Source organism: Botrytis byssoidea, assembly GCF_014898295.1.
Source record: "Botrytis byssoidea strain MUCL 94 chromosome Unknown BBYS_012, whole genome shotgun sequence".
NCBI classification, from domain to species: Eukaryota; Fungi; Ascomycota; class Leotiomycetes; order Helotiales; family Sclerotiniaceae; genus Botrytis; species Botrytis byssoidea.
The window spans coordinates 587,777-613,243 of NW_024065853.1; the positions used below are offsets into that span (position 1 = coordinate 587,777).

At 42.1% G+C, this 25,467-nt stretch overlaps 9 protein-coding genes across 9 annotated transcripts; 4 read left to right on the forward strand and 5 right to left on the reverse strand.

The window, feature by feature from the left end:
- Positions 1-403: 403 nt before the first annotated feature.
- On the reverse strand, positions 404-1,732 carry EAE97_006585 (uncharacterized protein; the record flags this gene model as incomplete). The annotated part of the gene is made up of 1 exon (XM_038877098.1): positions 404-1,732. The coding sequence occupies one exon, from the start codon at positions 1,730-1,732 to the stop codon at positions 404-406; it is 1,329 nt and encodes a 442-aa protein (XP_038732030.1).
- A 2,125-nt stretch (positions 1,733-3,857) lies between these two features.
- On the reverse strand, positions 3,858-4,589 carry EAE97_006586 (uncharacterized protein; the record flags this gene model as incomplete). Its single annotated transcript, XM_038877099.1, has 1 exon — positions 3,858-4,589. The coding sequence occupies one exon, from the start codon at positions 4,587-4,589 to the stop codon at positions 3,858-3,860; it is 732 nt and encodes a 243-aa protein (XP_038732031.1).
- A 1,090-nt stretch (positions 4,590-5,679) lies between these two features.
- On the forward strand, positions 5,680-6,640 carry EAE97_006587 (uncharacterized protein; the record flags this gene model as incomplete). Its single annotated transcript, XM_038877100.1, has 2 exons — positions 5,680-5,735; positions 5,824-6,640. 2 exons carry the CDS (start codon positions 5,680-5,682, stop codon positions 6,638-6,640), a joined length of 873 nt encoding a protein of 290 aa, XP_038732032.1.
- A 1,656-nt stretch (positions 6,641-8,296) lies between these two features.
- Positions 8,297-8,912, forward strand: EAE97_006588 (uncharacterized protein; the record flags this gene model as incomplete). Its single annotated transcript, XM_038877101.1, has 3 exons — positions 8,297-8,395; positions 8,573-8,635; positions 8,733-8,912. The coding sequence occupies 3 exons, from the start codon at positions 8,297-8,299 to the stop codon at positions 8,910-8,912; spliced, it is 342 nt and encodes a 113-aa protein (XP_038732033.1).
- Positions 8,913-9,603: 691 nt separating this feature from the next.
- Positions 9,604-10,558, reverse strand: EAE97_006589 (uncharacterized protein; the record flags this gene model as incomplete). The annotated part of the gene is made up of 3 exons (XM_038877102.1): positions 9,604-9,957; positions 10,013-10,216; positions 10,274-10,558. The coding sequence occupies 3 exons, from the start codon at positions 10,556-10,558 to the stop codon at positions 9,604-9,606; spliced, it is 843 nt and encodes a 280-aa protein (XP_038732034.1).
- Positions 10,559-11,360: 802 nt separating this feature from the next.
- On the forward strand, positions 11,361-14,439 carry EAE97_006590 (uncharacterized protein). The gene is made up of 4 exons (XM_038877103.1): positions 11,361-12,165; positions 12,392-12,608; positions 12,660-13,984; positions 14,037-14,439. The coding sequence occupies exons 1-4, from the start codon at positions 12,033-12,035 to the stop codon at positions 14,105-14,107; spliced, it is 1,746 nt and encodes a 581-aa protein (XP_038732035.1). The 5' UTR covers positions 11,361-12,032; the 3' UTR covers positions 14,108-14,439.
- On the reverse strand, positions 14,433-16,060 carry EAE97_006591 (uncharacterized protein). Its single transcript, XM_038877104.1, has 2 exons — positions 15,771-16,060; positions 14,433-15,554 (listed from the first exon to the last, which is right to left on the reverse strand). The coding sequence occupies exons 1-2, from the start codon at positions 15,846-15,848 to the stop codon at positions 15,117-15,119; spliced, it is 516 nt and encodes a 171-aa protein (XP_038732036.1). The 5' UTR covers positions 15,849-16,060; the 3' UTR covers positions 14,433-15,116.
- A 1,930-nt stretch (positions 16,061-17,990) lies between these two features.
- Positions 17,991-19,378, forward strand: EAE97_006592 (uncharacterized protein; the record flags this gene model as incomplete). Its single annotated transcript, XM_038877105.1, has 3 exons — positions 17,991-18,068; positions 18,156-19,037; positions 19,136-19,378. 3 exons carry the CDS (start codon positions 17,991-17,993, stop codon positions 19,376-19,378), a joined length of 1,203 nt encoding a protein of 400 aa, XP_038732037.1.
- Positions 19,379-21,967: 2,589 nt separating this feature from the next.
- EAE97_006593 (uncharacterized protein) lies at positions 21,968-23,990 on the reverse strand (the record flags this gene model as incomplete). Its single annotated transcript, XM_038877106.1, has 2 exons — positions 21,968-23,815; positions 23,928-23,990. 2 exons carry the CDS (start codon positions 23,988-23,990, stop codon positions 21,968-21,970), a joined length of 1,911 nt encoding a protein of 636 aa, XP_038732038.1.
- Positions 23,991-25,467: the final 1,477 nt, after the last annotated feature.

Sequence of the window (25,467 nt, forward strand, 5' to 3'; positions counted from 1 at the left end):
CCTAGTGGTGGGTGAGTGGAATAGATCTCTAGGAAAGAGTAGTTTATTAGATAGGTAAATTTTCCTATTCAAGCATTCAATCATTTCATCAATCGATAGAATTATAAAAATTATAAAAATTCATGCGCGCAGATAAACAAACGTATAGCAAAGTAAAGCAAGTATATCAAACAAAAGCATCGCTTCCATCCCATCCTATATCTTCTTTCCATTTCCATCTTTCTTCCTTTTCTCTAGATCCCAAGTTCATCAGTTCGTAAATTCGTAATAAAATACAGTGCTGTTTCATCCATTCAAGTTCAAGTAACAAATCCACGCTCGCTGGTAACCTTCCAATCGCGTCTCTAAAATCGCTTATGAGTCGTATCCTTCGTTCATATCATGAGCATCATCAAGCCCCAGTTCAATAATGTCTATCGTCAACTCCCTCATAACCTCTTCCATCACTCCTTCTAGGCTTCTCCTCATGAGCCATATATCTTTCCCGACTATCATCTCTATCCCTATCCCTTCGACTCCTAACCGAATCCCTCCTTTCCCTTCCACTTCTTCCTCCATCCCTGTCCTCCCTTTCTTCATTCCCATCGATCTTCCCATCCGGATATTTTTTATCCCATTTCTTCTGTTTCTCCTTTGCCTCTTCCTTTCCATCCTGCCACTTATCAACCACAGCATTAGCCAACAATCCTCCCGCCGCAGCTCCAAATAACGTAAGGAGCTTTGCCCGATCTCCCATATCCTTTCTATCCTTCCCTGTCCGTGATTCCTGATACTTTTCCACCGCCCATCCTCCTGCAAGTGCTCCAAATGCTCCTCCGACTATTCCTTTTGGTGAATCTGTGAATAATCCTTTTACTTCATCTTTAACTCCATAGCGTTCGGCACGATCCTTCATACTACCCGTATGTGAATCTTTAGATTCACTATGATCGGATCGAGGTCTGCGACTGGTGTTACGAGTAGAAAGCCTTTGGTCTGTATTTGAGGAATAAGATTTGCGTTGACTGTGGATATCATCGTAGGAACTGCTTCTTTGAATAGGTTTTGGTCTGCGTGTTCTCTCTTTTTCGTATCGTTCATCTGAATCATAGTTTCCTCTCCTTTCGTCTCTGTCAAATGGGTCTGGGAATGGTGCTATAGGTGGAGGAGGAAAATAGTAAGGATTTGGACTAGCGGGATCTAATGGTCGAGGAGCACTATACTTTGGAAGATATTCAGGACGAAGACGTGGTGGTTGTTGACTGTATATCTGCGATGGTGGAGAATTGGATCGATTTGATTCTTCATAAGGATATCCATATCCATAACCTGTACTTGTACCCGCGCCACTATGTCTTGGAATATCTCTCAAATCTCTCTCTCTCTCTCCTTTCGATTCCCAATTCCTATCCCTCATATTTTTTTCGCGTTGTCTAGATGTATAATCGGGTTCGGAATCGTAACCTGCTTCTTCGATTTCTGGATTGCTATATGGTTCCTCTTGTCTCTTTTGTGTTCCTCTTTCCCAATCGTCTCGCTCTCGCTCATCCCTTGAATCTCTTCGTCGCTCTGGATCTTCTCCTTGATCTCGAGAATTTCTCCGTTCTTCTCTTTCCCTACGCTTCCTCCTACTCAATCTGGAAGGAATATGCGGTTTGTAAGTTTCTTTCCTAAATGCTTTATCGGGAATTTTATGAAAATGTTTGTTGACGAGAACATCAGTAGCTTGGAGACCTATGGGAAGGTAATCCATTTTTGATAGATTGGGGTTGGCCCGTAGTATAGCGTGGTCTAAAGTATGGTTCGTAGTGTAATGATGAAAGTTAAGGTTCGTTCCTTGATTGAACTTTGATGCAAGGTTGGATTGGTGATTTGTATTGGACGGAATAAAGTAAATGAAGAGCTTGGAGGGGTTGAATTGAGTTTAGAGGGGTGACCCTTAAGACGGGAGAGTCGTAATTGGTTTCTTGGTTACTTGGTAGTAATAATGTATACCTTGTCCCGCAGTATAGATAGATTAATGCTTGAGAGTAATAAATAATTCGATCGTAAAATTCAAAAGCTTCGGATTTCCTACAAAATGTATGAATATACCTCGTAACGTCGAACCTCGAAAGAAAAGTAACGAGAATGAAGGGGTAAACCTTCTCCAATATATCGGAAATTCTTCTTAGCTTTATCGTCTTACAAATTGAGGGTCATGAGGCTATTTTCCTTTTTTCCCCTTTTTTCCCCTTCCCTTTGCAATTTTTGTATGCGTGGCACTCAATTAAAGGAATCCCGATGTTTGCGTGGGGGGAGTGAGGCCGGAGTGAAGATTGCAGTGATAAATTGTATCATCGTGCATAATGAGTGCATGAAGTGAGATTTATAATGGAAGCAACAAGCAAACAAGCAGAAATCAGGGGGGAAGATAAGGGGAATTACGTCATTTGTACACCACGTGACTCAAATGCTGGAGGCCGGCGACCACAACTACCTAGGTATATTATGTACACAACGTGACAACCAACGCAGCGATTACCATTGGATGTCTCCACCCGAAAAGTCGGAAGACCAACCAGCCATTTACCAACCAACATTTACCAGATCCAATGGCCCAGCCAATGGCCCAATGACCAAAGGTTGATCACACAAGGTTAAGGCATAAACGATCTACCAACCCAATGGCTATCAGTTGGCAGACTCCGACTCTCTGAGCCTCAAAGTCTCACGGTGAGACAGATGTACTGCATGCATATCCACCGGTACTTGCTCGGGAGCAAATCATCTACGTAGTACAACCATACATACTTTACCTTGAAAGGGCGGTATGATCGCGGGGAGACACGACACTACTCTGTTCATCATCATACACATCCAAAGTAGTTTACTTACTGTAGGCACGAGTATGGAACAGTCGAATCAGTGTTCCTGATATTCAATAAACTTGTATGAGCATCGAGAATGTGTACTATGCATCAATACCCCGGGTAGTCCCTCTTGACGTCTATGTATGGGGTAGATGCTGAATCTAGACCTGTCTAGATACCTAGGTAGGTAGTGTTGTTGAAGAAGCGTTTAGCATCTACAACAGAAAGCGAAATTTTGATTGCCACTTACTCTAGTAGAGGTAGGAGGGGAACTTCTGATTAAGAGAATACATAGATGATAGAAGTTTAGGAGCAGAACGAATGATTGCGAGAAGATTTCGTACACACACATATATATACTTCGTAGAATCGAAGGCAAGCTCACATGTCACGTGCAAGGTGTGCGTCTTTATCAAGAAACTATTCAAGTTTTATCCATCTAAATCGTTTTGATGCATGCATGGTCTGACGGGAGACTTCTCTACTTTTAAAGTTGTCATAAGTTGATTCCTCACATGTATGATATATTACAAATTACAAGTCATTTTCTCGTTGCTCAATATTTAATGAATCATTTATAAGAATTCTCAAGATATCGGAACTGGTTTTGCAAGAGATGTTGTCAAATCAGTTTGTGCAATGTCCCGTCAGTTCATGCATCCACCAGTGGATTCAATGATTGAATCTCGTATCAAAGCAAAGTAGTTCTTTCTGAAATTTAGATCAGATCGCAAAAATTCGCAGTTTGAAGAGTATCTTTAGATACATAGGCACCTAGTTATTTGATACTATTTCATGCCGCTAAAAGCGTAAGTTAGCAGTCACACACACACTCACATTGAAGAGCTTGGTATCCAAGATCTTTATCTTTACATTCACTTGAATGCTTGTGCTCATTTGAGCATTTTAAGTATCACGTAGTGTTGAGGCGACTGATACAATACTACTCTTTTGGAACATATACTTCCTACTTCCTTCTATTTACCTCCTTCTATATTTTCTTTCGATTTTCTCTGGCTCTTCATCCTATTCAGAATACAAAACTACTCTGACATCAGTCATAATCTTATCCAAGCGATTCGCCCGTTCCATGTCAGATGACGTCCGTCTTGAACCAATTGCCCCCCTAATCATCCGCGCTTCTGTTTTCACTTCCTTATGCCTTTTCTTAAACTCCTCCTTGGGTAATTCTTCCCAATATCTCTCTTCCTTCAGCTTCCTAATAGCCTCTAAAACCCACTTAGTCCTGGGTTCTGGCCCATGCACTCTCCTCTCCTCCTCCCACTCTTTCTCTGTCATTTTCTCCGGCTTTTTCGCATACGGCAAATAGTTCTTGAACCGCGAATACAATTCTTCTTTCCCCAGTTCCCTTTTCACCCACCCAATCTTACACATAAACATCCTCTGCGCCACCATCACTCCTCTCAAGTTTCCCCCATTTACATCGTAAAGCGGATCCGCATGCTCGGTCGCAGGCGAGAAATCAATCGTCTTCATACCCTGATAATCATTAAACATCGTGCGAAACGATAACGTCGCGATGAAGTTTCCAGGCGCCATGTTATCGAATTGATGGAAAATAAGATATACATGTATGGAATAATGATGTTCAGTAGAAACATTGACGCCGAGAGCGTGGCTCACGGGAGGCTGGTATCCTCGCTCGTTATATTGTCTGGCGGGAGGACGAGCTTGCTTTTTGCGTTTGTGGTCGTCGTTGCCGTCTTCGCCGCGCCAGAACTTTTTATGGTCAAACATGTTGTGTATAGGGTTGGCTTGGGGTGGAGTGCGCATTTATAGGGTTGTGTGTGCTAGGGGTGGGCGAGGTTTGGGTTGAGGGTCTTTCAATAGAAGTGGTCGCTAGGGCCGAAGAGCTGGTCGAAAAGCCACACTTTTGTCTAAGCCTCCTGGCTAGAACCAAGTTTGACAAATTTTTTGTGTCAAAAATCTATTCTCAACTTCATCTTGTTAATTCCACATCAAGATTTAAAGCCGAAGAATTGAGAGTAATTTCGTAAGTTATGTAACCGAAAGGCTAATAACTATTTAGGCATTTAGAGTCATTAATACGATTGATTCACATCTAGGTTTCAGATGAACAAACTTATGTAAACTCATAAATGTTGAAATCATTGTAAATTCGCTTTTAACCAGGACTAAAAGGAATCAGACGATAGTAAGATGATTACAAAAGTTAAAATACTCTATATAATGTTTAATAACTCACCTGCTGATGAAATAATCAAATGATGTAATCAATGAGAAGAACCGCAGTCCCCTTAGAGCTTTCTATTTTGCAAATTCCACATTTGATTACACTCAAATAATTAGACACAATACAATACAAAACGCCCGTATTCTACATCCAGAAAAATCAAACATTCACAAGCGAACTAACACTTTTTAAATTTTTTACATTAACAAGTCATATGAACTACCTTCTTCGCTCCATCGTATGAATGTGTTATATGCAAAGTGCCGTACAAATAACTCTTTAATCCAATAAAATGATCTATTGGTGTACGTTCTATATTTGGGATTCCAGATTGCCGAGAACTCAAACCTGAGATGAACCGTATCTACTCCTCGGTTCTGTATGACTATAGCGAGGTTCATGTACTTATTAAAAATTTCTGAATAGATAGAGAGATTTGTATACTTGCATAAACAACTCTTCTATAAGACAGCTTTGTACACAAATAATCTATTCCATCTACAAAAAGTTGGATAACACAGCATCATCAAGTGTTTTCAAAGCAGCTTGATATCAACCCTTTACCATACTTCAATATACAAAATTCAACCAGACATTCACAAATCCCAAAGCCCGATAAACAGACAATTCATAATGTCTCTTCCAAGTCGCGATTCCCCAACCATCAAAGCTCTAATCGAAAAGCAGAAGTAAGTCTATCTATCCTTCATATTATAGAACTTCCATACACTGCATGATATCAATTTTTTTTTGGAAACAGCATCTAACCACTCTCAGAGAAAAAGAACGCAATACCATTCAAGTGAGAGTAGGCAAACATAAAAACTTATATACACTCGAAAAGAATATTCTGTACCGACACGCCCCATTCCTTAAAGAGGCTTGCGAACACTATTCGCAAGGACTTGATCACAGCGCTATCAACTTTCCACAAACAAATGATGTGGTGTTCAAGTTGTTCAAGGCCTGGCTTTATAAGCTGGATTTGGGCGATGCTGATGAGGAGATTGCGCAATGGAGAGCTAGGAAGGTGAAAACTGGCTCGAAAGAGCAAAAAGTTGATGAAGGACCGCTTATAGATCTGGACACCTCAAAGGGAAGGGGAAACGCGATGAAGATTGGCGATTCCCAAAGAGATAAGAATCTAGAGACGACAAGCAGTGATCTGAACACCAGCAGCAACGTGGCGCTAACAAACTTTTGTTATCCACACATGGCCAATCTTCTCGATTTGTACCTATTTGCCGACATGGCCAAGCTGCCACTTCTCAAGAACCAGTGCATCGCTAAGTATTATAAATATACCAAAGCCACGGGGTACATCATGACGCCATGGCTTTCCTACATGTGGAAATACACAACCAAGGGTATGCTAATACGCAAATTCCTTCTCGATTTACTGACGTGGGAAATGCCGCCTTTGTTATTCGAAACAAATTCGAAGGATTTTCCGGAAGAGTTGAGATTGGAGCTGCTGGTGAATATGGGATATGTGATTCAGGTGGCGAGGTATGGTACGTCGGCTATAGAGAATAGCAACCCGTTGAATGATCTTAATAACTACTATGAGAAGGTTGAAAAATTGGATGCTTGAGTGAGGGGATGAAGAAGGATCAGGGGCTTGATGATGGAGGGGCACTATGTAGCTTTTCATATTTTCGATGATGATACATATAATTTCAAATCGATTATCAAGAGTCATCAGGTTTCTTCTGAAGCATCTAGATACATAATCGAGACATATAATGATCTACCAGGTATATGTCTAACAGGGGACAAACAAACCACAGCAAAGAAGTAACTTGACAATATTTCATTACAACTACAACATAGAGGAAATATCACTGATATACCCCGTCCATAACCAAAAATCAAATACAAGTTCAATAACTCAATAATTATGATAACAGACTCTGAAATATAACAAAGTTTCATAGGTCAACAGGCTCGTTTATGCACTGGCATAGTGATGTCCATTAGTCTGGACTACGATCCAACAATAAACATTATCAAATCCTCAAATCGATTAGAGAATGTTCAAATTATTTAAGAGATTGAATTTTTGTTAGAACGTTGAACTATTTTCAAATTCCTAATTACTTTCAGATATTCAAAACATTCCAAGGTTGTATTATGGAACTACAATCTGGACTGTTGGATACCCTAGAACTCTGACCTTTGTCATTACCATATCGTCACCATCACACAAGTCAAACTGCAACAATCTCAGACTCCATCGCCGCTCAAACAACTTCTCATGGATGCCAGAACGATAAACAGTACACAAGCCCATTCAACCATCCTCACTCTATCCAACAAATACAAATTTGATCCTCACAGCGACTTGAGAACCTAGAACATAGATAACCTATAAATTCTCCTCCTCGAAAGACTTCCACAAAGCAAGCGCAGAAACTCCGCATCGATTTCGACAACTGGACTTCCAGCAACCATACCCCATACGAGGTAATCTCACAAGTTCCCAAAGAGAACGTGAATATTAGCCGCAGTCAAACTTTTAACGAACGATTCGCAAGCAGAGTGTGAAATGCTCTTAGCAAATCCAGATCTGTCAATACTAAACATAGAAAGTGATTCCTTGGATGAAGATATAAGTTTCTCAATTTTGCGAGAGAGAATGCAATACTACTAGACATGCATACACTCCATCACAATCCATCATCACACCTCCAAAAACCAGAAGCATCCTACCCACCTACCTTCAATCTACCTGGCATTCATTCAATCATAATCCCAAGCCCAGACTCAAACGAAACGCTAACAAAACCAAAACCCTCCAGCTTCAATAATCCAGTCCATTCCTGTCCATTCCAATCCAATATCCCATTTCAATTCCCTTCCGATCATGAAAAGTACAGCAATATTTATCTATCTATATATCTAACTACCACAAACTATCATGCAAAGATTCATTTATTCCCACGCATTAATTGACTCTTATAACTGTATCCATGGTTGAATGATATATCCCATCATAAAATTTATAAGGGTCATCAATTTTGAGTCTAGATACCCTCAGCGACCTCACTATCCTCACCCCACCCTCCAATCCTCCCACACACCCCACCAAAACACCCAGTCCGCGCGCAAACGATAAACTTATACATCCATATCACCATCCCATCGCAACCCATCCCATCCCACCACAACCTCACCCCTCAACTTCTTCACCCCAACCCAACCCAATCCAATACAAACACATCCTCTCCCCTTTCCATCCAAACCAAAAATGTCCTCCTCAACCAGTCGTTTCCCCCGCTCCTCCACTCCCCCCGAAAAATCATATTTCGAACAGCAGCGCGAGATTTTACTGGGGGAAATAGCTATTGTATGTTCTCTCCCCTCCTCTCTTCCCTCTTTCCTTACCCCTCCCCCCAATCAGTCCCCAAACCAATCCAAAGAATCCATAATATCCAAACTGTAAAATACATACATACATACACAAACCCCATCAAAAACAAAACAAAACTAAAAAAAACTCACTAACCCTCCCTTCCCCATTCAGTCATTCGAACACGTTCTCTCCAGTATTAATAAACTGAATCGGTCTCTAGAGGGTGTAATTGCTGTATGTCTACCCCCGCCCCCCCTCTCCTCTCCTTTTCTCCTTCATCTCCCTCCCCCCATCCTCCCCAAACCCCACTAACCCCCTCTCCCCAAAACAGGTCGGCAACGAATTCTCCTCCGTCGAAGCCCTCTGGTCGCAATTCGAAAACGTCATGGCCAAAGATCCCTCCACCGAATCCCCACCCGAAGAAGATATACAACATCAACAACACAGCAGCAGTAAACGCGAAGAGCACGAGGGAGAGGAAACGATTGTGGATGACGATACGCGGGTTTAAGTTGACGTATTGAGAGGAAGGGAAGGGAAGGTTTGGATGTGCTGAATTGGGTCGGGCCAATGGACCGCATATATCATGATAGAGATGACATGGCGAGGAGTTCTGGACTGGAGTATGATTGATACCCCTTTGTTACGTTTCATTCTTCTAGATTTCTCACGATTTTCACATATTTCACCAAAACGATGGAATTCGCAACATCTACCATAAAATAAGCTCGAAAATCAATAAATTATGTATACGTTAAGAGTATGATATGCATTGTCTACCCACAAAGTTTCGTTGTACATAAGAAAGAGTCGATACGATACGCTCGCCCATAGTCAGTTTGTTGTGTTCACAGTTCCCTCAATTCCCTAACTGATTCACAAGAAAGTCAAAAAAAACCCACGCAAATCAAAGAAGCCTAAAATAAGAAGATTACCGGAGAAAGTCCAGTCCAGTCCAGCTCCAGCGGTATGAGAGTGCGATGAAAAAAAGAAGTAGGAAAAGAATAAAAAGGCTAATGACCATGTCGCAATGCTATTTGATGCAATGCTCAATTTCCCAAAAATCTGCCCAATAGTTGCAGATTTTCACAATTATACACTCCTCGTTATGTTATGCAGTTCGTATGTCGTTTCAAAATATCATGCTCATGTCGTACTTTGTTGGGATGCGTAATGGTGATGATTTGGGGAAGGATGGATTATTACAAGAATCGACAACTGCGCTTCTTTTTTTTCGGGACGATTACACCTTGCGAACCTGATGTACCGGGTGGAGTAGACGATGTTGTGTTTTGTTGATTGCTTCGATCGTTGACAACAACTGTGTTGATGGCTTCGGTAAAAATTTCTTCCACACCAGTCATTTCTTTACTACTGCACTCCATATAACGCGCTCCCATCTTTCTTGCAACTGCCATTCCTTGTTCTGTGGTGACGGGTGTGAGACCTTGAGTTTTGAGGAGATCAATACAAGAACGTTTCGTTCTCAAGTCGGATTTCAGACCGACGAGGATAAGAGGTGTGTATGGGCAAAAGTGTAATACTTCGGGATACCACTATCGAGTCAATTAGTATGATGGATGGATCAACATGCACTTCTTCTCATCTTACCTTATCCATAACATTCTCAAGGGAATTTGGGCAGTCGATCGCGAAACAAACAAACAACAAATCTGTCTCCGGGTATGATAATGGACGGAGACGATCATATTCCTCTTGTCCTGCAGTATCCCACAACGCCAATTCGAGTGTCTTGCCGGTCTGCCGATGTGTTGGGTATGTGATATAATTCTCGAATACAGTTGGAACATATTTCTGAGAAAGGATTATTAGCCATATACCTACGAAGGTTGAGCTTCAAGCACAACATACTTCTGGGAAATATCCTTGACTGTAACTTATCAAAAGACAAGTCTTCCCGCATCCACCATCACCAACCACCACAATTTTTTTCGAATATGAAGGACCTTCTGTCATATGTGTAGCTGCCGATTCCCTTCCCGTTGAAGCATTGCTCATCATTGTGCTAACCGTTCCGTCACTGGATCTTTGACTTTGTTCGCGACGTTGGGTGATTTTCTTTCTTGGACTCGCGTCGTATTTTTCGGTTACACTTTCACGCCTTGAATATTGATTTGGTTGATATTGCGTAGCCATGCTTTTGTGGACGTTTTGGTCTGGAGAATTGAGGCGTCGCTTTGTGACGATGGTGTACGAGTGAAGTAAGTGAATGCGAGTCGAGACAATGATTGACTTTCTTTCCAATGACGAGAACGTTTCTTTCCAAGACACCCTAATCCTAATAGCTAGGTATGACTACTATTAAGTATTACCTAGGTATTGTGCTCCGGGAATTGAAATAATTGATGAAGGAATAAAGTTTGGATGAATGGTAATGGGGTTGTGGCTTGAGTGTATGTATGGAGTGAATAGTGTGAAATAATATGAAATTCCAAAATGGAGGAAAGTCTTGAAAATGATCCCTTTAAGGCTGGTGTTGATAAGTTAGCAAGTTTGGGATTAGGAACGGGTACGGGTGGATTTTTGTTTTTGGATAGGAAGTTAGTTACTCGAATGCAAGAGTTATTTACATTTGCATGGATCATTGGTTACTCTGGCAACTTCCAAGCTTCATCCACTCCACCCTAAAATAAATGTGGCAGGTATTGTGGCAGGTATGATGACATAAACTTTGAATGTTGGAAATTATGATGGGCGAAATAGGTGGAGGTCTGTGCATTTAGGCACGTGTTTGCGATTAGGTAAGAGAGTATGTGGCTGACGGATATATGGTTGACGGTTGACGGATATATCCATGGCTGAACGATACCTAGGTAGGTAGCTGGAGGTTCTAGGTACCTCCAGGGCTAGGTATGTGGTCTCGAGGTGCCCAGGTGCCCAGGTGCTTAACGTTAATGTGGCCGAGGTCGTCAAAGCAGGGAGAGAGGTGTGGCTCACCAGCTTGTGGCTCGTGAATTCCCATATTGAGAAAGGCTGAAGGTCCCGAGGTCTCAGGTTGAAAACCTGGGAAGGCTTTGACGATGCGATGCATATTGATGAATCCATATCATCATATCATGGTAAGCTCGAGCTGGATAATATCCACCAAAGTTTCAAGGCGTCGAAGGAAGCTGGAGATCAATCAATCAATCGATCAATCAAATCAAGTCAAATCATATCCATCCATATCATATCATATCAAATCAACCAAGCAATTCTTAAATCCTTGATGGTGTATCAAATCCCACTCAACCCCAAGATTTCATGGAAATGATAAGGACAATCTTATTAACCTTTTAACGCTTTTTTCCACCAGGGAAAGAAAGGTGTTTACTATTTTCTAAAGTAGTAGACTTCACCTAAAACAATCCTCTTCTCATCTTACTCGTTCATACCTAGACACTGCTAGGTATTATTGCGTGAGAACACATTTTTCTGTCGCTCATTTTTCTTCTTTTCCTTTTCCCTTTCCTTTTCCTTTATCTTTTTTACTTTCCTGGATTAGGAATTTCCCCCTCTCTTCCATTCCTTCATCTGACCAATTACTTCAATCTCTTACTTCTCTGTAAGACAAGACTTTTTACATCTCACGCGGGCACAATATATAGATGCTGCTCCAACGAATGCATCCATGTGTCCGACTCCAAATGGCGACGGCCTAGAGCTTGAGAAATCGAATAACAATCATACTCAACCTCCATCATTTTCACTTACGGTACCTCCCACAGAGATCATTGATGCGGGCTTGAAAAGTTTAAATCACTGTGAGTATAGTGATGATGGAATTACTTCTGCGCGCATTGCCCCCTTCACTACATCCCGTTATCTGGCTATTGAGACAATTATTGCGCAATCCAATATCTTTCGCAATACCAGGTTGACTCAAAACTATATCCACATATCTTCTCATTTCTCCCAGAGTCGTTGAGGATGTTTCATACATTTGCATCACAATTGATCACTGAAGGCATACTGATAACGACCCCGCAGACAAGCGCAAACTTCCACCATGGCGATATAATATGCGACAGGCTTTATTGCCTTTGGTTCGATGGGAGACTCCATACTTAGCATGGATGCAGGATAAGATGCGATGTCCAGCACTCGATACTTATTTTGCTGTCACTGCAAATCTTGGAACGCATACTTTCTTCATGATTGTACTGCCAATTCTGTTCTGGTGTGGACATACATCTTTGGGAAGAGGGTAATAAGTTTTTTGACGGGTACTCGCAGACATTCGCTGATTGAAATTCAGGATGGTTCATATATTGGCAACGGGAGTCTTTATAACGGGGTTCATCAAAGATATGTTCTCACTACCTCGACCACTGTCCCCGCCTCTCCATCGCATTACTATGTCGGGTTCTGCGGCACTCGAATATGGATTTCCTTCGACACATTCCGCCAATGCTGTCTCGGTGGCTGTGTATGCTCTTTTTACTCTTCATTCTCCAGAATGTCAACTGCTCCCTACAACGAAACTGGCCTTAGAGATTGTGAGCTATTCTTATGCCTTCTCTATCGTACTTGGACGACTTTATTGCGGCATGCATGGATTTGTGGATGTAATTGTTGGGAGCGTTATAGGAGCACTCATTTCTGTCGTCGAGTGCGTATACGGATCAACGATTGACAACTATCTCCACAGCAGTACCTGGAAGGCCCCTGTGACGATCGCCATAGTCATTATTCTTTTGATAAGAGTTCATCCAGAACCAGCTGATGATTGCCCATGTTTTGATGATAGTGTCGCATTCGCGGCGGTCATGATAGGAGTTGAACTTGGAGGTTGGCATTATGCTTCTGGTGGTTGGGCCTGGGATGTTCCAGTTCCAGCGACAGTACCATTCGATCTACATCATATGGGCTGGGTAATTGTGATATTACGAGTTCTCATTGGTGTATTGGTCATCTTTGCTTGGAGAGAAGTCATGAAACCAACATTGTTGAAATTACTGCCACATATTTTCCGAGCCTTTGAGAACACGGGGTTGATCTTACCTCGAAAATTCTTTATGCCTGCTTCGGAATATAACAATATTCCATCAAGACTCAAGGTGGATAATGTTATGCCGTCCGTATCCGACTTGCCAAGTTTGATCTCATCTATACGACATGCTGGACGGGGCCGCGCTGTATCTGTTGGACCTCAATCGGCTGCAGATGCATACGAAACTCTTGCTTATCGAGAGAAAAGACGGAGAGATAGTCTCACTGACGTTTTTGAAGGGATGACTCCTCGTCAAACCACTACGAAAGAAGCGAAAGATTATTTTGGCTCTAGACAACCGACAGCGGATGGTGCTATATCATCTGGGATGTCATCAATTCATGGAAGTATGAATTTGCCAACTCCAGCACAATCCAGAGTTGGCTCTTACGAACAGATGATGGGGGCAGGTCATGTTATGTATACTCCAGGGGTATCCAGTCCAGGTCTAGAGGGTGATGATGCAGCAGATGATGAGATTACCGTTGGGCAGGAAAACGAGCTTGATGAAACAGAAATGTTTTCTAGGCTAGAAAAACCACGTGTGAGATATGATGTCGAGGTAGTCACGAAACTCGTGGTTTATAGTGGTGAGTTTGTATGAGAATAGGGCCATTGAAATACCAACTGACAAATTTTAAGGTATCGCTTGGCTAGCAGTCGAAGGAAATCCGATAATTTTCGAGGTTATCGGTTTGGGTATGGGCGTATGAAAGTATTACGATGAATATTATAGGCTCTTATCTTATGGTCTTGAGCTCGGGATGTCACTTTCACTCGTGTAATTCAGACAGTGAACTGAATGATATTACCTAAGTACTCCAGGAGTTTGGTGGTACGTAGATTTTATGATGTGTACTAGGTATGCCATGAGGCGTTTCGGTAGTCGAATAGCATTTTAATTGCAAGCTTGCTTGATAACAATCATGTGGTAGTTATATGTCGGCGAATATTGCACATCTATTCTCTGGGTGTGAATTATGGATTTATAGTGGTGATATATTCTTTAATATATGTATTACCCGAATCTCAACTTACGATTTTCATAAGAATGCAACCCACCAAGGTATCTGGAACATTTAATATCGATAAATTTATTGATTCTAGATTCGACCATTCATTATCGCCATCTCAATTATAACAGTCTATTTGGGTATCTCCATCTCAGTCATTCCTGTCTACCTGGTAGTTTTTCTTTCAGCTCCTTGGCCCCCAATCATTGTTACACGCAGAGTGCAGTGCATGGTGTCGAGCGATCAGATGCTACTGTAACCGCATCAGTCGCTTCTGGCCCCCAAATCTCGAGTTACTTGGCGGAGCCTCTATCAGCACTAGATCTCTGTGTGACGCTGACCTGACCTGATCTGATCTGACACATGGTTTGTCCTTCTGTTTGGTCTAGTCTAGACTCCCAAGCTAGTCTTCCACGTTTTTGTTTCGTGATGGGATGTGCATGATTCGTTTGTGTATATGTGTGTGTAACGCAACGAACCGAAAGGAAATGCACGTATCTATTTTCCGCGGGTTGTTCGAGACCGATTACTTCGCTTCGTTATTTGCTGGAGTGGTTTCGCTACTCCATCTATCCATCCATTTTCCCATCTTAACTTTTTTTTTCCTTCCCAGCTCAGCTCATATGATATCATATCATACTTTCCTCCCATACCTCCATTTACTATCTCAAACCTAAATCCAAACCAATCCAAACCAAATCCTATAATCTCACCCCGCCAACGGATTAGCATGCACCGTCACGCTCTCAATCACCACCTTCTCCTTGGGTCTATTCTTCCTATCCACCTCTAACCCCTCCATCTCCCCCAAAACTCTAAAACTCTCCTCCCCAATCACATGTCCAAACACGGTATTCTGACCATCGAGATGCGGCGCGGGGGCAAAGAGGATGAAGAATTGCGAGCCGTTCGTTTCAGGACCTTTGTTGGCCATAGAGACGATACCGCGAGCGTGGTGGCGAAGAGAAGGTCGGATTTCGTCGGCGAAGGGAGCGTCCCAGATGGAGGTGCCGCCTTTTGGGGGGGGAGGAGAGGGGAGAAGCGGGTTGGATGGGGAGGGCGCGCCGGTTTGGATCATGAAGGTGGGGATTAGACGGTGGAAGGGGGAGGAGTCGTAGTAGTGCGAGGCGCAGAGGGCGAGGAAGTTCTGGGGAGGGGAGAGTTAGTGTGGTGTAGTGTAGTGTAGTGTAGAGTAGAGAAGAGGAGGGATAGAAAAAGATGATTCGTAGAGCGCAGCGAAAAAGCCACCACGGCAGTGGCCTAGCGGAGCGTCTTTTATTCAATTCAATCAAATTGGATGGGATTGAATGAAAGCTTCTAATATGATATAATGAGATGAGAGAGAAAGAATAAGCCAATTTACCTTTGCAGTTTTGGGTACGCTATCGCAAAATACTTCGATTTTGATATTGCCTAGGCTGGTGTGTAGAGTTACTGACATCTTTTTTCTTGTGTATGTGTTGGTGTATGGTTATTGGTGATAATGACGATGATGTATATGTGTTTGATATTTATTTCTGAAATGCTGGTGAGAATCAATGCAGTGGGAATTGATAGTTGTAGATGGGTATATAATTGATTATTTGGAAGATTGGTTGGTATGTAGAAAAAAGAAGGCTGAGAGAAGAGAAGGTTATTGATTTATTTTTTGCATGAGGTCAGACGCGTAAGGGTGTGGATTACTAGGTAGGTAGACAAGGCTGGAAGGGGAGAGAAGGCTAACAAAGAAAAGAAGGATAAAGATAAAGAAGGAATAAAATTTATGGTTATTGGGAAGGGAAGGGAATGGAAGTGGAATTATTATTATTATTATTAGTCAGGAAGGGATAGGAAAGGAAAGGAAAGGAAAGGAAAGGATGAAAGTAACATTGGATTTATTTGCTTGTGAGAGGGCGGGATTGGCGGGGTGGGATGGGATGGGATGGGATGGGATGGGATGGGATGGGATGGGATGGGATGGGATGGGATATGAGATATGGAACATGAAATGGGATATGATATGGGATATGATATGGAATATAATATGGGATATGATATGGGATATATGATATGGTAGGGCCATTGTTTTGTGGATCGGATCTCCAGAAGCTTATTGTTGTTTAATTTGAGTTGAGATTTAAGGATTGGGATTTTATGTGAGGGTTATTGACTTGTTTATTATATTACTTTATACGAGTAGATGTATATAAACCGATCGAGATTATACGAGATTTATAGATATATATCTAAATATATAAATACACAAAATACCCCTCAGTAACAACAAATACTACCTCCCTAGCAAGATCCCTTCTTATATACACCTCCCCAGTGAATAATAGACTTAATCACTAGAATAGTATAGATTGAAACTCTTTATATGCTTTGATCATATGTATGATACGCCGATATCGTAATGGATTTTATACTTTGCATCTAGATAGGCTTTGTTGCTAGATTTCATCATATGTTTCGCATTTACTTTGATACGTGGGGACGTATTTCTCTTTCTCTTTCTCTTTCTCTTTCTCTTGATATGATTGATTGATAACATTGGACTGTAGAGAAGTCTGGACTAGACGAAAGCATCAATCCATCCATCCATCTTACTCTTTTGAACTCTTCTTTACTCTTCCTCTTTCCTCTTACTCTCGCTCTCACTCTCGCTCTCACCCTCACCCTCATCCTCACCCTCACCCTCACCCTCACCCTCACCCTCACTGTCTCACTCTTCCTTATCCATCCTCTCTATCCAAGTTAACCCTTACAATATACATCAAAGTCAATCCAGCTACTGTTCAATTGTTCAGCTACCTACTCATCTCGCCAGCTACCCAGCTACCCAGCTACCCAGCTACCCAGCTACCCAGCTACCCAGCTACCCATCTACCATCTACCATCTACCCATCTACCCATCTCCCCATCTCCCCAGCTATCCTTCCTCCATAACATATGACAATCTCAATTACATCCACATCTATCCATGAAAGAATAACCGCTTGCAATTCTAATAACTGCATCTCAATTTTAATTAACAAAACAAAACACCCAACTACCTAGTATTCCTTTCAAAACTTATCATCGATCTTATTCTCACACCATTTCTCCCTTCACCCACTCACTCATTCATTTCATCATTCATCAAAGGAAACTTTCTCGTCACACAACACAATCAATCTCTCAAATCTACCAGGTATCTCTGGATATTTCTCCCAACTTCCATTCAAAGAAATATAAATTACATAAACAGTTCTACTTTCCACCAACAAACTGAGGGGATCCCGAGACTCTCTTCCTCTATTTCATACATACGAATCGATCTTCACAATCAATTTTCACATACTGAGTAATCTTAATCTTACCTACGAAGAAAATAACCAAACAAAAACAAGAGCTGAGCCTTGCTTATATGGTGACGACGAAAGCTATATCACCGACACGCAACCCCACAATTCGCGCAAACAAACTTACCGCATACATACATACATATCATACCTACATATGAGACTCGAGCTTTCAACACAACCCACACTGCTCAACAACATTGTTTTCCATTTGGCGCAAACCTGCGCGGTGGCGCCAGTGATCTTTGGGTGTGCACGATATGTCTGCCTTTGTCCGTGTCTCCGGACCACCAAACAGTAATTTTCTGGTTGGTTATCCGGGTATTTCTGCGACGCTTGTAGGTGATCTCTTTTTCTTTGCTTGAGAGTTTGGTTTTGCAATTGTGATTTCTTGGAGGGTATGGTATTAATTCGGGGATTTCTAGCCTAGGATAGAGGGTAAAGTAGAGATTCGACCCCTCACTGGAATTTCTGCGCCGATAGCGATATCGTTGGTACGAATATGTCTACAGCGAAGAGAAACGGTTCATCCTTCTGCCGAATCGATAGCTAAGAAACATTTGGGGACACCTCGAAGAGAAACGACAGATGTGGTTGGGAAGGAGCTATTATTGTTTCGATGTACGGCTGGAAAGGAGAGCGAAAGCGTGGTTCTGATGGATCTACCTTTCGTACTATTCATACCATTTGGAAGGGGGGGAGAGGAATCGAATCGAAGGATCCCACCGGCGAGTTTACAATTGCCAAGTCGCACGGCGGAAACTTATTATGAGTTGGTGGTTACGGTTCAACAAGGGCAAGATCAAAAGAAATTCGCGTTTCCAGTCCCGATGCAGAGATATGATACTCTTTCAACTTTTGGCATGTATAATCGACCAGAATCTGCAGAGAAGAATACGGATCATCTGGTTACTATGAGAATTACAATACCTCGATGGTCATTTGGCCCTTCGGATCCAGTTAGCGTCTATATCCATCTATTTCCAAACTCCCTTTACATGAAGAAAGCTACAAAAGTCGTCATACAAAAGATTACAATTGGCATAGAAGAGGAAATCACATATAATCCAGAAGGAGATGAACCAACGAAGAAAATCAATCGCATAGCTAAGCAGACGGCGACGGTGGGAGCAAAGTTGCCAGAGGCTGGGTACTTCACAACTCTAGGGCTTATATATCCATCGAAGGATTTGAGAGATTCGGAGGGAATCATCAGGAGAGGAAAAGCTGCATTTCCAATGCATTTTGTCAATTCGTTTACGACTACGGGAACCTTGTACAAGATTGAGTTTTTTCTCGTTATCAAGGTATATACATGTTTTCTTCTCTCATTCACATATTTGACTAGTCCAATTATCTCGAATTCCTCATGCAAATTGTCTAAACTAACTATTACAATTTGCAGGTTCACCTCTCCGGTGCTCGAGATATTACTCATCGTCAACCAATTACTGTATGCCCATTGAATGAACAAGAGTGTAAAGAGGAAATGGATGCAATTGAACAAGCAGCAAAAGATGCATCACATGTGGATCCGACGAATCCAATGTTACCCGCCTGCACAATTATTCGAGCGAAAGATCCAAGTGCTTTGAGGGCATTAGGCTGGACGATGGTAGGAGGTTTCAGAAAGATGGTTATCGAATGACAGGATGAAGGTATGAATGAAGCTTTGAATTCGTAATGAGGAGATTTTTGGTAGTGATTTGGAAGCAAGAGGCCTTGGATTCGAAAGTGATTATCGAGGAATCGCTGGGCCCGAGAATTATCGAGGGGGCGAATGTATACGATAACTCGCGGCATCGATAGATGTATGCGCAATCAGCAGAACGTTCATACCAAGGCGATAAGCTCTATAAGGAGCATCACACCAGATCACGATGCCCAAGGTTGAATAAGAACGAGTATGATTTGGTGGGGAAGTGTAGTGGGGGGTATATGATTTTTTACCTTGAATATTAGGTTTTGGTCATGGCAATTGATCAAGACGTATTGGAGGACCAATTCACCTAGGCGAACAGATTAAATATCCGTCGATGGGAATGAAAGGGGAGGGTAATAATGGAGCCGGCTGAGCTGGATTAGATTTGAATGGTTTTGAACGTATAACGATATTTTGCATTTTCCGGTAGTTAGGTTGGGGTTGGAATTTTGTTGTGTGGAGGAGTTGGAGGATTGGTTTGGATGCGGAGTTGGATATATATATTGGTTGGCTGATTTGGATTGATTTTGGAGCAGATGGTTGGATGGATGTATATGGTTCATGATAGTGGTCATGAGTAGGATAGGATATGGAATGGAATGAAATGAAATAAAGTCATATGAGAGGATAGTTAGCTGGCGAGATGAAATCGAAAGATCTAGATGTGAGATTGAGTATCTATCTAGGTATTAGGTGGTTGATTTATATGAGGGGTTGTTGGATGAGGTGGTGAGATGAGATGGTATATCTGGATCTTGATCTTAGGATGGGGTGAGTTGAGATGAGACGAGATGATATGAAGGAAGTGAGTGGATGAAAAATAATCAATACAAATGAATAAACTCTGACAATAAGGATTTCTTCTTGTGCTTGTTTGTATGTGGAATTTGTGGGATTGTGGGATTGTGGATTTGTGTATTTATATATATACTTTGTAATATGTGATTTCTCGTTGTGTGGATTTCAAAACCGATTTCGAAAGTAATTTGAATTTGAATTTGATCTTGAATTTGATTCTGAGAAAAGAGAATGAGGAAGGGGAAGGGGAAGTAAGTAGCGAGAAGCGAGAAAAAGGGGAAGGGGAAGGGGAAGGGGAAGGGAATATAAGTATATATGTTTTAGTAAGAGTATGTGTTCATAAGAGAGTGAGAGTGATTCGAATGACTTTGAATATTGATATAGATGTGTAGATGTAGATGTAAATATAAATTGAATGGTGGGTTAGATGGATGGGTTGAATAGGTGATGGAGGGGTGAGTAGGTGGTTGAAGGGGTGAGTATGTATGTATGTTTGAATAATACTTTTCGGATTTTGAGAGTTGAGAATTGGGTTTGTGTGTTTTGGGAATTGAGGGATTGAAATTTTTTATAGTAAAATGGGGTTGAGGGGTTGGAGGTTGGGAAGGGGGTGAGAGGAAGGGGGTAGCGAGAGTGTAGTAAGAGAGCTGTATAAGGAAAGAAGAGGGGAAAGAGAGGAAATAGGTTAATTTTCCAGGAAGAGAAGTCTTGTTTGAGAGATGAGGATGAGATGTGTGTATTTATTTGTGTGGATTTAGTTGTTGGGGTTTGTGTTGGCTTGGTTGACTTGGTTGGATGAAATGAAAAATTAGGATGGAAAATGGAAAATAGGGGGTGTGTTTGTGTTTGTGTTTGTGTTGGATTGGGATGTTGGGGTGGAGGTGATGGGTGAAGAGGAGGGTTTTGGGATATTAGCTTGTTAGGTGGTTGTGCGAGGGAAGGAAGGGGGGGAACGGGGGGAAGAGAAGGAAGGAGAAAACGATGAAGAGGGGTAGAAAGGGAGAGGGATAGGAATAAGGAGAAAGGAGAAAAATAGAGAGAGGATAGAAAAGGAGGGCAGAGTGAGAAGAGAGGGAAGAGAGACATATATACTATAAAGAAAAGTATATATAAATCAACCACAAACACTATATCAATACGCAGCAATTATTTTTCTTTGCTTTCATTCTTTCATTCCCAAGTGTTTCGTATATATATTTTCATTTATATAAATCCCATGCCACTCATTCGTTACATAAGACCCCTTCAATCGTCTTTCCAATTTGGGATTCGTGATATATTCATTCGTATGCACATAAATACATTCCCATTTCCATTTCCATCCCCATCTGCCTTTTTTTTCATCATTGTTCCATATTGAAATGCCCATCCGTCCATAAATCCGTGAAATCATGAATAAAAAACTCCTCTCTCGATTCGAAAATTCCCGGAGAATGGGATATTGTGGAGTGGAAACAAGAAAAGTAAGGGAATGCTGAGTTGAGTTGAGTTGAAATACTCGTCAAAAGCTACCGAACCATAACAAATAACCGACCGACCGACCAATTGGTTGAGAACCCGCTAAAAGAAGAAAAGGAAATGAAGAGGAAAGAAAGAAGTGAGGTTCAATTTGTAAGGATTGTTGAGTGTGTTCGATTTCAGGTGTGTAGGTGGGATGAGCTATGCATCGAAGGAAATGTCCTCAGAACAGGAAAACTTGGATCAAGTCGTAAACAAACTCAAGCGTGAGCCGAAACCTCAAAGCTCAAGTAAAAGCGGATGATGACCCATTTTCTTGCTCTCCTTTTCCTTTCCCTTGAAACTCGTGCTTTTCTCCGTCTTGCTTCTGAAAATACTCAAAGGCGTCTTCTTCTTCTTCTCCTTGGGTTCTTTCTCTTCTTTCTCTATACGTTCCGTGCGCTCATCATCATCTTTCTTTGAGCGACTGGATCTGTGACTCTTCGAGGTCTTTGTAGATTTCGAAGTCTTACTCGTGCGAGAAGTACGGATGGATTCAATATCGTCATCTTTAGACTTGACGGAAGGTTCGTATTCTGAAGGACTACCTCTAATAGGAAGAGTTTTGGAACGACGAGATTTACTGGTCAAGCGACTCATGATACTTCTCTTTTCTTCTTCTTCTTCTTCTTCACTCTCATCAATCCGTTCTTCAGCGGCACGTTGACGGATTCGCTCTGCGTGGCGACTTTCCTTATGTCGTGCTGCGGTGGGGGTAATGTATTCACCATCTACACTTGTGTCTACACTTTCTATCTCTGCGTCGGCGATACCACGACGCCAGATATCGATGCTGCTTAGTTCTTCCTCGTAAGCTTCGTAGGGCATCGCTTCTTCGTATTCATGGTTCATGTCTTTGGGTTCCATGAATCCAGGTGTGTCAGGATAGTTGGGGGTAGCGGGGAGGGCTTGCATGGCCATGGGAGCTTCTAGTGTCTTTTCGGGAGTGGCTTGTAGTTTCTTGATGATTTTGAAACCGTTGAACATGACGACTGTGACGCCTAGAGCGACACCTCCAGCGATGAGAAATTGAGGAGATGCGAGGAGGGCGAAGATGGCGGGAGAGCTGGCTTTGAGCATGGGCAGAATGGAAGGTGACATTTTAGTGAGGAGGGAGGAAAGCTCGGCAAGGGTGAGAGCTACGGCGGCCATGGCTTCGGGGTTGGCTTGGAGATTTGACATGATGGCTGTGGCGGTGTGGTGAAGACATTGGGCTTCGATGAGGAGAGTATCGAGTTTACTCATTGTTTCGTCGAGTTCTGCTGGGAGTTGTTGTGGGGCGATTGGCTCTTCGTATTCTGGTTCGGGATCGGATTCAAAATGATGGGCATCTCCATACGCCAAATCCATATCGATTGAGTCATCATGAAGATCAGGCACGGAAGTTGCACGTGGGACTAATTGTCCGCTGGTATACGCCGCAGGAGCTGTTTCTCTTCTTACGAGATGCCCTGGCATGGGAGGAGCAGCTTCCATCTCTGTATGTCTCCTCGCGAGACTCAATTCCGTTTCGGCAAATGGTTGGCGATACATGGCTAGAGGGGGGTCATCATAAAACCCCTCTTCGGGATCTTCGTAATGAGTTTCCGTAGGCTCATATTGAGTAGGAGCTTTAGAACCATGAACTGAACGACTTCGTTTCGATCGATGAGATCGATGCGAACGTTTGCTTGCTAGACTTTGCATATCTTCTTCCTCGTCCAAATCATCGAAATTGAATTCCTGGCGAGTTCTCGTGTGGGAACGATGAGAGCGATGGGAGCGGCCACTGGCCAAACTTTGCGTATCTGGGAATTCCTCATAGTTATTGATGGTAAGAGGAGGACGAGACGAATCTCTTGGTTCCTGACGAGAGGAATGAGAACGATGTGAACGATGAGATCTATGAGATCTTCTCGAAGCTATCGATTGTGCATCATCTCCTCCCCCTCCTCGTGCCTCTTCAATCTCATATCGAGCTTCGTTGAGACGTCTCTGTGCCCGATATGATCGTGCTTCTTCCCGAAGATAATGTTCTTCTCTCAATTGTGCTTTCTTTTCTTGATATGCGGCTTTAGCATCTTTGAAAATGTTTACGAGTTGTTTTCCCTATTTTTCCCAAACAAATGTGCTGGTTAGTCACCGTATGATTTTGTATGTGTGTAACATCGGATGAGGGGAATCCCAGGGAAAACCTCGGGAAAATGGTAGAGATACTTACAGTGCTGACTACTTTCCCCGATTTATTGATAATGGTAACGGTTTCTGTGATAGGAGGAGCCATTTTTGAACGTATGATATGGGTATATTTTTTGAGAGAAAAAGAGAAGACCGGCTTCTTATTTTTCGGAATGTGGTATCGTAAAGAAGATTTGGAAAAGAAGTGAATGAAATTTTTGGCTTGTGAAAAGAATAAGAAGTAGATTCCCTGGACGAGCAAGCAAGCAAGCAAAGCTACTTCTTTACCGCCCAAAAAGTGCGGTGAAGAGCTGATGGCGGGGGAAATTTAAGTGGGAATTTTTTGGGAACGAGAAATGTAGGACGTGAGAGAGTTCCGTTCCGTCAAGCAGGTAGGTAGGTGCAAAGAAAGAAAAAGGAGGTAAGTATTGCAGATCAACTGAGGAATTCGTGGGACAGCAAAGAGTGAGGGATTTGAGAGGATTATTTGTATGGATGGGTTTGTGAATGATGTTAGGATGGAGATGACTACCTGTGGAGAACTGGGTCACGACTTCATTTAAGCATGTAGGTATACCTGGGTTTGTAGGTATATGTATTAGTTATATGTATAGAAGGATACAAGTCCACGATGGTAGATGGGATGATCGGATTTCAAGCAGCCTTTTGGAAGGTTTGGAGGGGACATATCGGAGAATCAAACCGATTTCACATAATTTATGTGGAGTGATAGTTATTTTGCAAGGGGGAGTTTTAGTCTTTCCTTGAGAAATGTTGTGGATTCTCTTTGGGGGTGAATGAATCGTGATGGTAATGGCATCCTGGATTCTTGGTTCATAAATAGTAAAAATACTTATGGAGATGAGAATCTCCTATCGATCAATAAGGCGAGAGCTTCTTCTTTCTAGGTCTGGAACTTACCCCTTCATTGGATCATCATCTTTACCTCCTCCACTAATATCTAAAATCACTTCGAAATCATTGGATTCAAAAATCACCAAATTGAAATTATCCTTTACTAAGAAGACAAACGGGACCAGTATATACGGAAGAGAATCCTTCTCGTCCAATAGGATATCCCTTCCCAAAGCATCTTCATGCATGAAAGTGGAAATGTGAATCTCCATCGTGCATCGTGTCGTCGAACTTTTGGTCCAACAGCAAGATTTGTTAGGCTTACATGCATCCAAGTCACCTCTTCCTTGGAAAGAAAAAAAATAACTGCTTACTCCCGAGAAGGTTTAATCTGTGCTATTGAATCATATACAAATCTTTTATGGACTCCGAAGCATGCGAGGATGAAATTCAACGTCCTGTCGCTTACCGCTATGGAGCCATTCAGCGCCGGTGGTCTCCCGCTCGCTTCTGTACGTGGTGTACGCTTGCACGCAGGTCTTTTGATGGAGACGAGCGTGGAAAAGAAGGAATTCATGCAGGAGAGAGGAGTGCAGTAACATATGTAGAGTCCAATGATTTACATTACGGGAGGGAAGACGTACTCCATAGATACATATGCACTCTATGAATCACGACGAAATGGATATGAAAACCCGTGAAGTTGGTAAGATAAGATGGGACCGATA